Below are 18,021 nucleotides of genomic sequence, written 5' to 3'. Positions count from 1 at the left end.
CTGTAATATAAGGTGAGTCGGGGCACTCAACTACTATTTGGACTGATTTACTAGTAATTTCAATCAACATGCAGTGGGAACTGTTGAAATACTGTTGAAAATGAGGCCTTGTATCTCCAGTTTATCACCCAGAAACTGAATTTGGTGGGCCTTTCTATGCCCACATTGTCTCTTATTTATTATTTTATTCATATAATTTTCACTTGAAATTTGTAGCAGAATGTACTCTTTTGAAATAGCCAACAAATGCCAGATCCTGAAATGTAATGATTCAATTTCAATTATTCAGTAACATAGGAATAAATTCTTCATTTTATATAAATAAATGATGACATAATTTTCATATATCTACTTTCTGCCTTTCACTATGTTTGCAGACTATAGAGCCCCTTCCCAAGTACTAGGCACAATGGGATTTTTCTGTCAAAAGCACAATGGCTAGCACAAGAAACACCCACTCCTTGTGTGGAATCTCCATACGGTTTCATTTTTCATCCTTTGAAATAATATTAATACTAAAGTGGATGAAAGTGTTTCTATGGAGACTTGGGACTGGGCCAAGAAGCGGTGCCTCCTGCTGTGTCCAAGACGAAGGTGTCGTAATTGCCCAGTCTACAGTAAGCAGAGGCTAATTCTTGGTTTGCCGTTATTCATGGTGAACAACTTTGGTAATACTTTCAAAAGCACTGACATGACTTGTGTTCAAGATCCTTTCCCTCACTGCAAGTTGCTTCCAAAAACTGCATGAAGTCAGTAAGAACTCGTTGATCTGGTGGCCTTGCTCTGCCTCTGGGTGCCCAGGTATGTGGTACAGTCGCTTTCCCCATACTGCACAGAGCTGACACGGTCTCTGCATGTGGCAGTGCATCCTGGTTAGATGCACCGAGACTGTTGTGGTGCACACACAGAGTTTACAAACAGCTTTAGGTACTTCTGAAAATGCTGCCACCCCATCTAACTAGCTTGCGTTGAGGGTTTGTTGTGATGGAATTACAAAGCCAACATCTCATGCCTGCTTTCAAAGAGCTGGTAAGAGCTTTGTGTGCATCTTGGTTATGCCGATTTGCAGCACACACATGCAGTGACTGGTCCAGCCTGCAGGGAAGGATCACTACGTTTGGATCACACTGCTCACGTTGTTTAGTCTTTTGCTGGCAGAGCCTAAGAGTTGTTAACTACTGTCCTGATAGCGTTTAGGACACCAAAGTGCAGAAGTACATTTTTATCTGGGTTCTGGGCTTTTACCTTCGAGCCAACAGCCACACCGGCAGGTTAAAATGGGCAGGTTTTAGACGTGCTTTTCTACACATCACTGACACTGTGATGGGAGAATTAAAAAGCACTTGTTGAGGGATCCCAATTGGCCCGGGTTTGACGACCGTCTGTGGTCCAAGGCACTTCAGGCCCGAAGCAGCAGGTACGACTGTAGATCTTTCATCAGGTATCTGGACCACGCCGATCTTCCCTCTGCTACCGCTTTCCTCTCTTTTCCTCATCACTGCTCCACCAATTTCTTCTTTTCAGTCTCAGTTCCGTGGATGATGTACCGTGGGGACAGGCGCACCCCTCCTTGCCAGGGACGCTGCGGAGGCGAGGCCGAGGGCCGCGCAGGGAGGGGAGGGCCGCGGGTTGCCCACCCCGGGGGGCCCGCGCCGGGCCATGGCGCACACCGATGCTGCAGAGACTCCAGCGCGGGGGGCCGCCGATGGGCCCGACCGTTAGGACGCGCGCGGGGTGGCGCCGCTCGCCAGCCGAAGGGCAGGCGGCGTCGCGGGGCAGGGTTGCCCCCCGGCAGGGCCGAGGCGGCCGCCCGCCGCCCGCCGCGGGGTGTCTCCGGAGAGGCCGACAACCGGGGGGCGGCGGAGGACGAGGGGCGGCGCAGCGCGGCGGGTGGAAGGCGGCGCGTCCCGCCCTGACGTCACGGCGCCCCCGCACCGCCGCCGCCGTCTGACAGCCTCCGCCGGGCGCGCGGGTGCGGGCAGCGTGACCCGGCTGGGCGGCGGCGGCGGGACCACCGCGTCGCCCCTCGGCTCCGCTCGGCCCCGCTCGGCCCCGCTCGGCCCCGCTCGCACGCCCGCGGCCGCAGCGCGCCGCCCTCGCCATGTCGGTGGCCGGGCTCAAGAAGCAGTTCCACAAAGCGACCCAGGTACCCCCGCCCCGCGCGGGAAGGGGGGCGCGGCGCTGGGCTCGGCGCTGCACGCGGCCGCGTGGGGCGGGCGGGCGCGCGGTGCCGGGCCGTGTCCGGCCGTGGGCCCTGCGCCGCGGGCGTGCACGCGTGTGCGCCGTGGGGGTGGGTGGGTTTGCACGGGTGTTGTGCACGGGCGCGCGTGGTGCGCGAATGGTTCCCAGGCTTGCACGAACGTGCAGGAGCGCGCGCGGTGCGTGGATGTGCACGGGCGTCCGTGGGGTTGCGTGAGTGCGTGGGCTGCGCGGTGCACGCGTGCGTGGGGCCAGGGGGTGCCGTCCGGCTGCATCTCCCCCGGCTCCGGCCGCGCTGCGGCAGGCGGGCAGGGGCTCCCCGGGTGCGGGAGCGGGTCCTGGGCTGCCCCCGCGGGGCCCGCGCGGGCGCGGAGGGGGCTTCGCGGCGGCGGGGGCTGCCGCTGGGACAGATGCCCGCCGCGGGCCGCCGACCTTCTTCACCGAGGGCTGAGCACCGCGTTTCCATCGGCGTTCCTTAGCCCGACTTTGTAAATCGTCAATAAACATGACCTTTTGTTTTGCTTTGTTTTCTGACTCCAGAGTGCAGCAGAAATCTGAATAATGAGGTTTGGTCCTCTTGCTTTAGGCATGGTGTGATATTGCGGGAAGGTCAGGGTGGATGTTTCACCAGTCTTCAAGTTGTTTCATAATACAAAATCTGTGTGTTATAGCCCATAAGTGTACAATTTATGAATCGTTTTCTGACTCAGCGTGCTTTGAGAATAAATCTAAAATGGTTTCATAGAAGTCAGGGGAATTTCTTTGGATTTAGAGATTTGAGACTAAGACCAGTATAATGTGCCTTCTCTTTTTTTTTTTTTTTTTCCCCATTTTGTTTGCAACTAAATACATGGTCTGTAGGTGTAGGCATGCAAGATGCAGCAACCGTTAATGCTTTTCAACACCCTTTTTTTCCTTTCTCTTCCATCTCATCGCTTTCAGGCTCATCTCTTGTTGCCCTGTGGTGCCATGTTCCCGAAAGAAGGATCCCTGGTACAAGCATTCATCCAAATTCTGATTCTCAGTGCCTTGCAACTACACCCATACCTTTTATGACTCTGAATGCAATGGGATATGTCAAGTCCTGCAAGGGCCCATGCAGGCATTGAATGACATTGTGTCTCACCTTTCATACCACATTGTGCTGCATCATTGGTAAAATAAGCTTCACAAGAAGCCTGCCCGTACTCATGACAGATGCAGTAAGGAGCAGTTAAGGGTGCCTGAGTCCATTCTGCAAGTGCCCATCTGCTGCTGCATCTTTCTTATTTATCCCCCTGCTCCCTGCAGTGCTATCAGAAGCCCAGGAATCATCACTGCTGCTCTGAGTGCTGATACTGAAAATAAGAGTTACAGTGTCTGTGTCATCCACATTTAAGAAGCAGGCAGGCAGAAGTTCACCTTTTAATAATAGAGGTCTCAGTTCTCCTTTATTTCTAAGCTAATGACTATACCTCTGCAGCAGCAGAGGTATACTCACCTTTATGGAAGGAGCATCTTTTTTAGAGGGAGCATGGTGTGAAAGGTGTGTGCATGCTGTTCTGTCCTTCAGATGACACTCTCACACTGATTGTCAGCAATACTGTCATTCAGAAGGAAGGAAGAGTTTTAGCTGGCTGGAACAAAAATATTTAAGTTTCTGATGCCAGATTTAGCAACCTGACATCAGATGACCCAGGGATTTTTGGGCCCAGCCTTGACTTTGACAGATTTTTTGTATGTAGGCCATGAAGACACATTCATATATGAGAATGACTCACAAGTAGGTTGCAAGACTGATCTGTTTATTGCCTTGTTTTCAGTATGAGTGAGAAATCCAGGACTTAGTCGTGTGACCTTACTCTAGGGAGTAATCCTTCTGACTAGGGATTAATCCTCAGGTGAAATATGGGTTGACATTGATGGTATGAATGAAGCTTCCCAAATAGGACCTAACAAATTGGAAGTTTTGAAAATTCGGAATTATTCCTTTGGTGCTTATTCACACAAGAACTTGTCTATGATGTGCTGTCATAATAGAGTCCTAAATCATACTAGGAACAGTTTCAAGTTATTTCTCAGGTTGCTGTGTCCTTTAGTCCAGTTTACTATTGTGAAGTCTTGAAGCCTCTGGTTTAGTTTCTTTCTATCTTTAACGCTATTACTCTTCGTGTAATACCCCTTAAACACACAGTTTATGGTTATGCACATACAGTATTATTAATACAACAAAAGAAGTTTGCTTTCCATAGCACAGCTTAAAGTTTTGTGACTCCCATATCTGGATTGTTTTATACAATGTAAACATTTTGTTTCCATTCATCATTTTTTGACTGGTAAAATACGGAACTAACCTGCATGAGATACTGCCATTCTGTTTTTTCCTAGAAGCCATGCTGAAGATCTTAATGCCTGTCAAATTCCGTGCACCAACTGCAACAGCAGTGAGTCATTGAAAAGAGGAGGAAACTTTGCTCCTCCTAAAATGAATGTTCACCCTTTTGCCTTTGAGAAAAAAACTAACAGTTTTACCTCTGCGCAGCATCATAAAATTTAGAAGAAATACTCATTAGTTTGTGAAAGGAGGGTGTGTCTGGAAGTCGTGACATTCATGCAGAATTATAAGATGTTAGACTGGCAAGTATGGGGCAGGTTAGATTACTCATTTACTCCTATTACCCACAGAGCACCTAAGGAGGAGGAGTAACCCCATTTGAATGTTAACTGTGCTGCTGTGCTGCTGCAAATCTGTCAGACATCATGGAGCTAAGCAGATTGCTTCAAAAAAGAGTGTTTTTCCAGAAATGGGCATGTAAGTGCTGTGCCACCAAATGGTCCCTTTTTATTTCGTCATGCAGATGCCTCTGCCATTAGTGCTATGTCAGTGTGACCAAGAGACTGTTGCTTCCTACAGGTTTGTGTACAGTTTTAAAATCACCAGAATCATTTTGGGTAATACAGATTTGACAGTCTGGGGCATTTGATCAGCGTTGTTTTAGAATAGCATGAGCTTTGTTTCCACATGACTGCATTCATTGCATAATATGGCTCTTGTGAGGCGCAGTTAAAATTAAGCTTTCAGAAACTATTAATTTCACAGGGAAACAGATGAACAAAAGTGCTGGGAATGGCCACATCTTGAGGTTCCCCTGGGAACCAATGAATAAATGTGACAGACATTTAAATAGTCCTATGTGGTGATTTCAACCAAAAGGCCTGTAATATTATTTATTTTCTACCACTGTGTTATGCTTTTATGATACGTGATTTAGTTAGTCTCAACGCCAAGACAGTAGGCACCAGTTTATACAGTTTTATGGAGAAACACGTTTATTATTACTGAATGAAACAGATGAAGAAAGGACTTCCACTCCACTCATCGTTGTCAGTGGCTTGTTACATTCCCTGACTTTCAGGTGGAAAGTACCATGCTTCTCTTTTTAACAAGGCAGCCTGTGAAATGCACGGTAAGGGTGACCCTAGTGTTTAGTAAGAAGCAAATGAGACTCCCGCCTTGCTGTGCTATTACCCACATAGCACAAAATCCTCTGGGCTTCATAGGGATTCTGTATTGATTCAAATCTGTCTACATAGGTTCATTTGCAAAAAAGAGCACATTAGGATTGAGCCAGAGTTTGAAAACATTGATAATCTGTTTTGAAAGCGTCCTGGAAAAGTGTCTGCTTATTGGCAGGGATCCAGCAAACATTCTGAGTGTGTGCATCACCATAAACTTGTGAGAAGTTCCAGTGAAATCAGTGGGAATACAAGTATGATGGAAATTTATCTCCTTGTCAAATGATTTTTATATTGTGGTTCATCTAGCTGAATTTTTTTTAAATTCCTTGATTGGAAGTGTGTAACATTTTTTGCTGGAATGGGTGAAGCAATCCTCCTTTGTACACGTTTTCTACGCTTGCTAAACTCTCAAACTGCAGCTAACCAATTGCTACCATTCCTTTCACAGTGATAGAGAATGTGGAGAGTGACATGCTGATATCAGTAGTTTCCTAAATTACCATCAAGTCCCATATTCATAACATTCCTGACTATCCCACAGTGTTGAGATATGGGACCTATGTATGCTCACCACCTAGGCTTTCCCAGTGAAAGCACCTCTGCTGTCTTTTCCAGCTGTGATTGAAGCTGGACACACACTGAGTCTGCCTGTTTCCTTCCATGTTTCCTCTCAGCCTTACCTACCAAATTATGGTCAGTTCCCATGTATTGAAAGGTATGTATGTGAGCTGGTCTTGGAAGTTGGAAAATGCTGTTTTTCCTAAACTTGTGAGCAAGTGGAGGAAAGAAGAAAGAGCCGTTTGCAAGGTGGTGTGGCTCTGAGGATGGTGTCCAAACTGGCTGTTAGAAACCTCTCCTCAAGAGCCATGTACCACCGGCAGTCTGTTGGTTTCTCTCAGTGCAGAGTGGTACATTTTGAGATGGAGGAAAGGGAGCAAATTTCTGATCTGGGAATAAAGAATGTTTTTAGAAAAAAATATTTACTTCTCTGCGGAGGGGATTATTTCCACAGCAGGTAAGGAAATTCCTTCTGTTTGTGCACTGTAGCTTGATTGCCAGATACAGTATTCACATTTGGCATCATTCCCATGTGTCCTTTTATTGATATTACATAATTGAAAGGGTGAAAAATTGACCTTAATCTAAATTGTCCTTTAGTTGGATACTGTGTAACCCTTGTGAGTTCTTGATGACTTGAACAGTCTGTTACAGTTTCTAACCGTTTGTAAATATAATTGAAAGAACTGCTGCTTTGTATACAAAAAAAGCAAGGTTTTTTGGGGGGAGGATTTCTCAAACATCTGTCACTGCAGTGTCTTTCTACCTGATAGATGCAGTTACCATCTTTATGTATGTATATATAAAACTGGAGCAGTGATTGACACACATCTGCAATTCGTCTCCCTGGGATCTGTGTAGGCAAATAATATCTGTGGATGCTATACTCAAAACACAGCCTGCATCAGATTTTTCTTTTATATCTTGACTTTCATCTTTGCTAAAAGTATTACACAGCAAGGAAGAATTGGCTGCTCTTGGTCATTCATGCAAAACAGCATGTTTCAGATTTAAATGTGCCCTCATGACTAGCATACTGATTGATTGCATGCTTCATTAAAGGGCTGAAGCAGTGTAAACGGGTTTAACTGAAGCAGATTTCGCAGAGGTTACTGTACAGAAAATTCTGTAGTTTTATGTAGCTGTCAAGTGCCACGGTAAGGGAGGTACTGGGGTGGTATTACACATTTGTTGTGGAGGGTGGAGGGTTGAGGAGCTTGAACACTGACTGTCATGACCTAGTAGTGTGCCAGTGAAGTCTGACTTTCAAAAGCTCAACAGAAGGGAAGGAGTTGAAAATCTGCCTTGCAGGCCAGAAAGAGCTGTTGCCACTGGGCTAGAACGTCTGAAGAGAGACTGTGAATGGACAGCATTTGGTGAGAAGTACCCTGATGAAGCAGGTCGGTATCCCTCTTCTCAGTGAAAGTCTGTGGTAACCTCATGGGCAGCTGAAGCATCATTCCAACAACCTTTCCTCCTGGAACTAAAAATTCTTGCTTTGTTCTGCTTTCTGGCAACTTCGGTGATGCTGGTCCTCATTTTCTTCTCTCTTAGTGATCCCTGATGAACAGTGATGGTACTTATCCTCTCTTAAATATTTGGAGGTATGCAGGTGAAAGAAAACTGAGCTATAGCATGGTATTATTGTGGTGATCTTTATCACAGCAGAATTACATAGCCTTCAGTGCTTATCTAATCCTGCATTTAATCTTGGAAACAAAACACTAGCTTTTTTTAAACCTGAGGTTATAGCACATGTCACAGGAATCCATCCAAGCTGTCACAGAAGTGATAAGAATTAAAATAACTTTTTTTTTCTCCTGAAGCAGAGAAAAAAGACAGAAATTCATGTTTACTCTGTTAAAGTTTTTCACAACCTTTCCCCTTTTGGAAACTCTATAGACCTGCATGGGAGAAAATAAAAAATAAGTGACCATTTGAAGTTCAGCATAATTTCAGTTTGTCTGTGGGTAGAAACCACTTTGCCAGACTGGGACAGAATGATTCAGAGATATGTGGTTGTAATTGATGTATACTGATGATGCTCTTGTGCCCATTATGGAGGCCATATCTATATAACTAAAGAGTGTTTTTAAATTATTTACTATTATTTAGACTGAAATTGGGCTGAAGTAGTTGTTGCAGCATTGCATGGGTCACACCAAGGGGTGTGACAGCAGTTTTCTGTCACCCTACCTCATCACCATTCCCCTACCATCAAAGAAGGGGTTACTTGATCCCAGCAAAGGTGCTGCTGAAGCAGCAGCAGTGTAACCTTGCTAGTGGCAGTCTGTAAAGGTGTCTTGGTGTGGTGCCAGAGAACCTCCTGAAAGAATGAGAAGTTCAGTCACTGGTTTGGCTGATGGGCCTGTCACCAGGGGAGGTCTGGTGAAGTGAATCCACATGTATTTCAGAATAGATAGATGCTGCTAGCTAGATACATTGTCAGCCAAACAGCAGGTATCATACTGATGTAATTTCCATTGGACTGTGTTTTGGTCCTGTGCTCCTTGGGTTTGTTATCATTCTGTCAAATTGGGATACTATACCAAATCCTCTGTAAGCAGAAGTTCTAAAATGGAGAAAAATGTTGGCTTCCTCTCCTTTCTTCCTTTACTCTGATGGCAGAAAAGCACTTTACACTGTTAAAATGTTTACATCCTCCTCTGCCTTCTTCATCTTTTTGTGGATTTCTGTTTGACTTTTTCATAATCTGTGTTATTTATTTACCTATCTGCCAGTTGTTTTTTTTTTTTTTTTTAATTGCCTAAATTCCAGTTCTTACTGGCTGCAAGAGGTCTTTAAATGGGAAAACAATTTATCTAAACATTTTGAAATAGGGCTTGCTTTTCGTCTTTGTGTTAAGAAATTCTGGTAACATTTGTGCAGTAACACTGAGGACGCAATTTATTTTCCATTTTAAAGTATCCTCAAGCACTGAACTTCACTTCTGTTATGCTTCTGTGGGGAAGTGTGCCACTACAACAAAATAGGGTGATAACAGAACATGTTCCAAAAGAGGTGAAAGTTGTTGGGTTTTTTTTTTACCTAGAAGGAAAATTCTCCTGAAAATTATTCTTGATTTCATCCTTTATGACTTTCAGCAGACTAATGGGACTTGCTCTTTTAAGCAGCACTAGATATTTTTACTGAGTTCTTTTCCAGTCTGTACAATTTTCAGCCTTCAAGGTATGTGCCAAAAACTCCTTTTCATGCAAAATCAATCTAGATGCAGCAAACCAGTCAATAATTCATAAGGTGATGAGTCACTTAAAGCTTGACTGTCTTGGAAAGTTATGGCATCACAATCTAAGGACTGAATTTGAAGTGCTGCAATTTTACAGGTGTAACTCTACAATGGATGAATTTCTTTCTGACAGTAGAACAGCTTTTCAATGTACTGGATTTTGTTTGGAAAGGGATCTGAGGGCAGCAGACGGAGCCACACCATTCCATTGGAATGAGAGTGTTTGCATAGAACTGGCCAAGGCATTAGAGGTGACCAGTTAGGGTATTTTTCTTAACTAATATACCAGCTGAATTTGTGTTTCTCTAGGAATGCTATCTTTGTCATCAAAAGAGAGTTAGTTAAACCTGGCTCTTGCTCCAGTTGAAGTGGAAGGAGGTTTCAGTACTTAGGAACAGGTCCTAATTAAGTTTTCTGTTGGTTGCTTCATCCCATTTCTCGCATTTGCCAGGAATGGATGGAATTTGATTTTATTTTTAGTTATGAAAGGAAGTAAGAACTTTTAAAACAGAACTGAGGCACAGCAAGGTTCAATGATATACAGATATTTTTAGAAACTAAAATGTTTGAATATGGAAATATGCCTTGATGTGCAAAATAACCACATGTGTACATGGTTTACTGATTAGATTTCATCATCCAAGGAGCCTTCCACTAGCATTAACAAATGGAAGTTTGTCTCTCAGGAAGAATGGCTGGATCTTATAGTACCTCTATTATTTGTGGTCTAAATTTTGTATTTAAAATATGACCATATTGCTTTGAGGCTGGTGGGGAAATCTTCCTTTTCCACGAAAGTGCTGAAAACCATCTTGCCATATATGAGGCAAATCTACCACTGTCAGAAGTGAATATGACTGTTGCAGGCAGTAGGTGTAATATGTCATATGTCCAGCCTGTCTTAAGTATAGACAGGTAAAATGTGAGTTTCTGGAGGAGAGAAAGACTTAATTGCTGAAGGCAGAGTCAAGGTTAGATAAATGATGCAGATCTTTAACTTTTTTGTGCAGAAAAGTGTATTTTCCTCTACCAGTTTTGTCTGGTTTGTTTCATGTGTATAAATGGCACATATATATAAAATGGCACATGTCAGCAAAAGTTAGGCTTTGCTTTGCATGGTAGGAATGAGACTATTTTACTAAAGTAAGAGCCACATATACCTGATATCAAAAGATACATAACTCCTTTGTTTTGCAGTGTTGCAATTCAAAATAATTAAAAGTCAGAGTGATTTGGGACCTGTGATTTTCACAGATGTGACATCCCTCCTCAAAGATCTGAACTGGCACATTTAAGAATGGCTGCATTTTGATGGACAAAAAACCTGTAATGCTTGAAATGGACTTTAGAACATTTGGTGTTCTCGGGAGAGTATTCTGGTTTTTATTTTATTGTAAAGATGGGTGGGAGTAAGATATCTGAAAGGAAGATGAATGAGGATGAAAGAGTGGGGAGGTCCTCAGCAGGAGTCCTTGAAAACTGAGCAGAAGCAAATTCTTTGCTCTGGTATGTATGGATAACTCTGACTAGAGGCAGAAGAAATGGGCAGGCATTAATGAATGAAGCCAGGATTTGCCATTTCCTTTTTCGTTAGCCTACTGTATACAGTCCTCAGTCCCTGGTCTGGACGTTGTGATACTGTGTATTGTTCCAGCCCAGAAGAAAAGATGACCAGTGTTCCCAAACACATGCGTTGAAGATGTCAGCATAGATTTAATGGTGTCTGTTGGTATATGTGTGTCCTGGTTTCAGCTGGGATAGAGTAAATTTTCTTCCTAGTAGCTGGTACGGTGCTGTGGTCTGGATTTAGTGTGAGAATAACGTTGATAACACACTGATGTTTTAGATGTTGATGAGTAGTGCTTACACTAAGGTAAGGATTTTTCAGATCCCTGTGCTCTGCCAGTGAGCAGGTGCACAAGAAGCTGGGAGGGAGCATGGCCAGAACAGGTCACCCAGATTAGGCAAAGGGATATTCCATACCATAGGATGTCATGCTCAGTACATAAATGGGGGGAGTTGGCTGGTGGGGGCGGATCGCTGCTCAGGCATTGGTCAGTGGGTGGTGAGCAGTTGCATTGTGCATCACTTGTCTTTTCTTGGGTTTTATTTCTCTCTATTATATTTCTTTTAATTACTATTATATTTTATACTATTATTGTTACTATTTTATTTTAGTTATTAAACTGTTCTTATCTCAACCCACAAGTTTTACTTTACTTTTCACAGAATCACAGAATCGTCTAGGTTGGAAAGGACCTTGAAGATCATCCAGTCCAACCATTAACCTAACATTGACAGTTCCCAAATACACAGTATCCATCAGCGCTATGTCAGCCCGACTCTCAAACACCTCCAGGGATGGGGACTCCACCATCGCACTGGGCAGCCCATTCCAACACCTAACAACCCCTTCTGGAAAGAAAGACTTCCTCATATCCAGTCTAATACTTCCCTAGTGCAACTTGAGGCCATTCCCTCTTGTCCTATCGCTTGTTACTTGATTAAAGAGGCTCATCCCCAGCTCTCTGCAGCCTCCTTTCAGGTAGCTGTAGAGGGCGATGAGGTCTCCCCTCAGCCTCCTCTTCTCCAGACTAAACACCCCCAGTTCCCTCAGCCGCTCCCTGTACGACCTGTGCTCCAGACCCTGCACCAGCTCCGTTGCCCTTCTCTGGACACGCTCGAGTCATTCAATGTCCTTTTTGGAGTGAGGGGCCCAAAACTGAACACAGGAATCGAGGGGCGGCCTCCGCAGTGCCAGTACAGGGGTCAGATCCCTTCCCTGTCCCTGCTGGCCACACTATTGCTGACGCAAGCCATCGTACCGTCTACCATTGTCAGAAGAAAATTCAGTGATGTCCAAGGTCTGGCCTTATTTCTGGTGCTGTAATTTTGGCTCTGGTAGGGTAATTGCTGATTTACTCCTCTCATGTTGAGAACAAGACCACTTCCCAAATCATATATTAAAAATGATCTATATGGGATTTCTAGCAGCTTTTGGAAAAAGCAGGCAGTCTTCCCAAGCAGATTTGGAAGGTTCTCTAGAGACAGTCAGACATGGTACTGTTACGTCCTGTTTGCTTGCATTCCATGAAGGACTTTTCCTCTCTTCTTGCACAGCACACTGAAGCAAGAGAGATTTGAAAACTTAATGAAGCTGCAATAAAATAAACTATTCTAGTTCCATATTTTTCTTATTTGTGTTTGCAGATTAATTACACTTGTGTCCAGGGAAGCTTCTTGATCTATAAGAACTTAAACAGATTCATTGCTGTAGACCTTTTTCCCCCTTGATTTCCTCTTGATATTTCTTTCAAACCTCTGTAAAATATTATTACTGATAGTTGTATTTCTTTTAAATGCTATATTTGTTTTCTTGCCATAAAATTAAAGTTGGAAAGGTAAATTAAACAACTGTGGGACAAGCCATGCATATCAAATGAGCTTTTTGTTAAACAATGAAGACCAGATCAGGAGTATGAGTAACAGCCCAGTGGCTGGTTGAGCCAGAGGCAAAACCTGCTTGACTCTTAGGGCTTTTAAGAGCGTGTGAAGGAACAGGTAGCAGAGAGCCAGCAGGAGGGAAGAGTGGGACCAGGTGTTACTTTGCATGCTACGTTTACAAATTTTATTAGCACTACACTGAGGACTTACAGAAGAACGTGTGAGGAAGATTATGAATTTCTTACTATTTTTTCTATTCCCTAATGCAATGTCATGCAAGTAGTTATTGTAGGACATCCTACCATATCACTGTCAGAAGTCAGCAGTGGTTGGGGTGGCTTCAAGTCTCCACTGTTGCCCTTGAGAGTGTGGGTTTGTGGTTATAGATTTAAGATGTGCAATGTTGAAACTCAGCGGTGTGATTAAGCACGGATAAGCTAATGTCAGCTTGGTCCTTATTCCATTATCACCATCTCACCATCTCACCAGTATTCCCAGGTGAGAACTGAGAGTTCTTTGAAGTGGTGCTGCCAATTTTTGCTTTCATGGGCTTGCCTTTGGAGATTACTTTCTGCACATCGAAGGAAGCAATACCCATTTCTGGCTGCCCTGTGCTAAACTATGGAGAAGTCTTGAGGGAAAGATACAGAACTCAGTCCTAGCCTATCATAGACAGACAGACCTACTTGACAAACAAGGCCAGGAATGAGGGGGGTGGGGGTGGGGGTGGGGGGGGTGGGGAGAGGAATAGGGGGAGAAAAAAGAAATCAAAGAATAGTTACAGCAACTTTGTTTCCTGCCACAGCCTTCCCCATCCTGTGCCAACAGGGAAAACTGCAATGCACTCTTCTGCAACCATTTCTCTTCCCACATCTCTGCTGCAAAGTGACCAGGAGGGAGAAAAAAGTGACTTTTGCCACTTTTTCTGTGCCATCGTTTGACATCTGATGAATTTCTGGCAGGGTTTGTGAGCCTAGTTTCCTTTGCATCATCTCAACATCACCAACAAGCTGGCACTTAAGTAGTTAATTCATTGTGACTGTGGTTGTGACTCCTTGGCTCTACTGAAATAATGTGTTTGGTTTGCAGTCTGGAAAGGTTGGACTTTGTTTTGATACCCTGTTTATTCTTAAACAACAATGGTGCTGTCGTTATAATAAGTGCTCTAAATGATAAAACAGCATAGTACGGCTCTTAATTCTTAATATTTTAAAGGTAGATAAATCAGTTCACAAAAGCAGAAGGTGTTCTTGTGATATCAAAGGTCTTGCAAACAAGCAATTGCATAACCAAGACTTTCTGAATTTTTCCCAGAATTTTATCTCCTACTGAGACTTGTTGCAAATGAACAATGGAGGTATTCTGGTTCTTGATAGGAGATGCACACTATATATGTGCTATATGCCCTTACTCAGCAGCAAGAAAATGTTCTGCAGACTAAATTCTGCTGATCTGGGGTATTTTGCTTATTTATTTTACTTTAAGTGTTCAGAGGTAATTTTTTAAAAAACGCTTTTTTTTTTTTTTTTTTAACCAAGTGTTTTTGCAGCATATAATCCCAAACATTAAGAAAACATCACAGAATAAAGATATCTTAAAAATTAATAATGCTGTCTCCTTTTTCTTCTTTTTTGAATTGTCTTGACTTCAGAATTTAAAATTTTCAGTTCTTTAAGGGTGAAAGCTAATGTTTTCTTATAATCATATAAGACTTAAGAGTTTTGAGGGGAAAACACCACATAGTGGGAAACAGTTGACAGCAAAGACCTGGCAATAGTTCCATAGAGCCATTTTGTTTACTTACAACTTATGTCCTTTGGGAACTGTTCCAGTTTAAAATGTGTGCCAGATCTTTGACAGATGCATGATTGTGCCCCTCCCTCTTGCTTTCTTTCACAATTAGTGATGTGGCAGCTGACCTGAACTTCTGAGGCTGTGTCTATGTTGGAAGGTCATACAGTGCAAAAGGCAAGGGTCTGTAGAACAAAACAACTGGAGAAGAGGATGCAGTGGAGGTTTATGATTGATTTATAGTTTGATTTTGGACTAACACTAGTCTGGTCCTGTGGACCAGTGGTTGCTAGTGGTTGAAGCACATCAGATGAGGTTTTTGAGAGAAATTTCTGCTTCTGTTTTGGTCAAAAGGAATCCATTTCACATGCTACATGACTGCTCTGTAATCTAAATCATAGTGGAGTAAATGGGGATGACCATGAGATTTATTTAAAAAGGTGAATTCCTGATCTGCACTGAAATGGTAATGCACCTGCAGTCTGGAAAAAGTACTTGGTAGTTACAGAGCATTTATCTTTTAATTTTATTTGCACTACTTAAAATACTTTCACAAGCAAGTGCTTGTGAAAACTGCAGGGAATAATCCCAGCCCAGGAGGGCTTTTCTATGTCTTGTGAATATTTAAAGTCTTGTTTTTCACACAGCTGTGAAAAGCTCTCTGTTCAGCTGATGGGTTGGCTTGGGTTTTAAATTTATTAAATTATTTGGCTACTACTAACCTGCTTTTCAACAAAGATACAGGTACATAAAGGAAGGAAAGCAACATCATCCACAGAGAAAAGAAATCATGTAGATTTAGGGACAGAGAGGGCTGTATTTTAAGAAATGGTGTAATAGTGAACGGATATGGTAGAACAGGTTCCTTCACTTTGAGTACATTTTAAAGAACCAGATTCCATCTTCTGAAGCACAGACCTACATGGGACAGTTACAGAGCCATGATATACTGAGATCATGGACTCCTGTAAAGCAGTGTGCCTCCTTGTGATCTCTGGTGCTCTGGGTAGCACTGCCATCTTACTGCTGAGGAGTATCATCTTCAGCAGATCTGAGGTACTGGGTACTGTGCTATAGCACTGATTGTTCACATCTCCAGGCTTTGGATCATGCAGACCCAGGAGGCTTGTTGAGGAGCCACTTCTGTGCTCTGTTGTGAGCTCTAATATGTACCTTAGTTGGCCTAGAAGTAAAGTATCCTTAACCACTCCTTTTCTGTGTACACATATAAAAGCTGGCCACTAGATATTCATAGTAAGGGATCACCTCTGGCAGTGGAAACTTTGCTGTGAATTCTCCCTGTTTTGCCATCACTTTTGTCTCACCAATATGCCAAAGCTGTGGCACTGAAAAATGAGCTGCAAACTAGTGAGGAAACTCTGTGAATTCTTGATCTCTTGGTATGTGAAGAAGCATGGCTATTGTAAATGTAGCCCTGAGGGCCAGTGTCTTATTTTTCCTGGTTTTTACTGATACTGCAAATCTCTTTCTTTATCACTGATGGGAGCCATTGCTCTCAAGCAACCATAGCCCAGTGAGTAGAGGGGAGTATGATATTGCCTTATACTGGTCTTGCTGCAGAGGCATGCTCTGTAATTCCTGACTTGCTAAATTGCCCAAGTGTACAGTGATGGTGAGTAATGGTACTGCCGTACCTGTCTTGTCAGTGATTTGAAATACACTGTTTTAAAACTATGCTTTTCAGCCAGAGATAGAACTACTGTTTTTCCATGAGATGCCATGTGAAATTTTGCCATTGATCAAGTATTTAGTGGGGCTGGAAGACGTGATGGATTTAATATACACTTCATAGACAAAGCTCCTTGTAGGAACTGGAACATCTTACATGAGTATAGGCAGTCCCTGGACTCTGCATCCCTTTGAAGAGTCAAGAGCATGATGCCTCCTGGCTTATGGAGGCTTAATCTTTCCAGATATTTCTATCAAGAAGTGCATTTTATCAGAGCTACATGGCATGGATTTTCACTACCTTCCCATCCTTCATTGGCACTGCAACTAATTGGTTGTGTGTTGTAGGAGAATGATGGGGACAACCTGTACATTTATGTTATTTTTAAGTCATTATATTTAACTTCTTTGTAGAGTTGAAGATTTAGATAAAGATAGTTTATTCTGAGAAGTAAATTTTCTGTGTTGAGAATGAGTTGATCATAATTCATCATCTTTTTAAAATTTGGGGTGTCTGGGTACATTTTCCCAAAGTTCTCACAAAAGTTTGACAAATTGTAATAAACACCGCTTCTCATGAATAAGACTTTAATCCATCAAGGAATTTATAGTTTTGTTAATATATGTGGTGAGGACCATTCTCTCTCTAAACAGAGTGGTGTACTTCCTATTTAATCAGGTTTGCTCGAGACATGGAGCTTAAAGGCTTTTCCACAGGGATGCTCCCTGAGTGTGCTTTTTTATGTGGACTTCCTTAACTTGCTAGACATATAGGTGGAGCAGACTTGGCCTTGATGTGTACGAATGTGACTTTCAAGTTTAAAGACAGATAAAAAGAGCACTTCGTGGTGTTTTCTATTTTATCCATGCAAAAGCTACATGTCAGCTAGCATGCAAAACTGTGTTCTTGGTGAAAGAGTGGGAGATGCCTCAGAGCACTCCTGGGTATGTCTGTTAGCTGTGGGGCTTGGAGAAACCCTAGGTAGTCAGGCTGTAGTTTACAGTACTTACTGCAATGAAAGGAAGAAATAATTCCTTGGTATGTCACCTTTTGTGCCCATCTTGCCCTGCACTATCAGGAGCACTATGACCACTCACAGAAATGAAGCTGTGGGAAGACTATGGGATATTTCTTCTATGTCTGTGCTGGCTGTAGCAGTTCAAGTGCAGAAGTCCTATTGCTAGTACATAAGTGGAGCATTCCCAGTCTGTGCAACTTTAACCATTGTACCTACCCACAAGTATGTTGTTCTGATCTTTGAACTGAAGCTGTGGATTTCAAAAGTTTGAAAGACCACTGCTAAGAGATCAGTTTGAACGAAGTATTGTGTGTTTTGATCATGCAGTTTTTTGCAGCCTTTTTGGTTTTGGTCATGAATAGTGTTATGAAATTGAAGAAGATAAACTGATTTTTAATGTCAGAATTTCTTCTCATGCATGCAAGGTCTAAATGGTACCATACAAATAATTCTGGGAACAAAAAAAAAATATGCTGAACTTCAGGAGAAAAACAATAATTACTTTTTCTTCTTTTTTAACAAGCCATCAGCATTCAACACTACAGAAGAATTTAAAGGAAAAAAGTATTTAAAACC

At 42.9% G+C, this 18,021-nt stretch overlaps 1 protein-coding gene across 1 annotated transcript in view; it reads left to right on the top strand.

Moving 5' to 3' along the window:
* The first annotated feature begins 1,984 nt into the window (after positions 1 to 1,984).
* Positions 1,985 to 18,021, top strand: part of SH3GL2 (SH3 domain containing GRB2 like 2, endophilin A1) — a 103,703-nt gene continuing 87,666 nt past the window's right edge. The window contains exon 1 of the mRNA XM_074932597.1: positions 1,985 to 2,146. Coding sequence (XP_074788698.1) covers positions 2,102 to 2,146 — 45 coding nt within the window. The 5' untranslated portion in view covers positions 1,985 to 2,101. The remainder of the gene's footprint in view (positions 2,147 to 18,021) is intronic.

The sequence above is a fragment of the Athene noctua genome, chromosome Z (genome assembly GCF_965140245.1).
Source record: "Athene noctua chromosome Z, bAthNoc1.hap1.1, whole genome shotgun sequence".
Taxonomy (NCBI): Eukaryota; Metazoa; Chordata; class Aves; order Strigiformes; family Strigidae; genus Athene; species Athene noctua.
The sequence above is the reverse complement of the archived record's forward strand: the minus strand, read 5'-3'. Positions and strand labels throughout refer to the sequence as shown.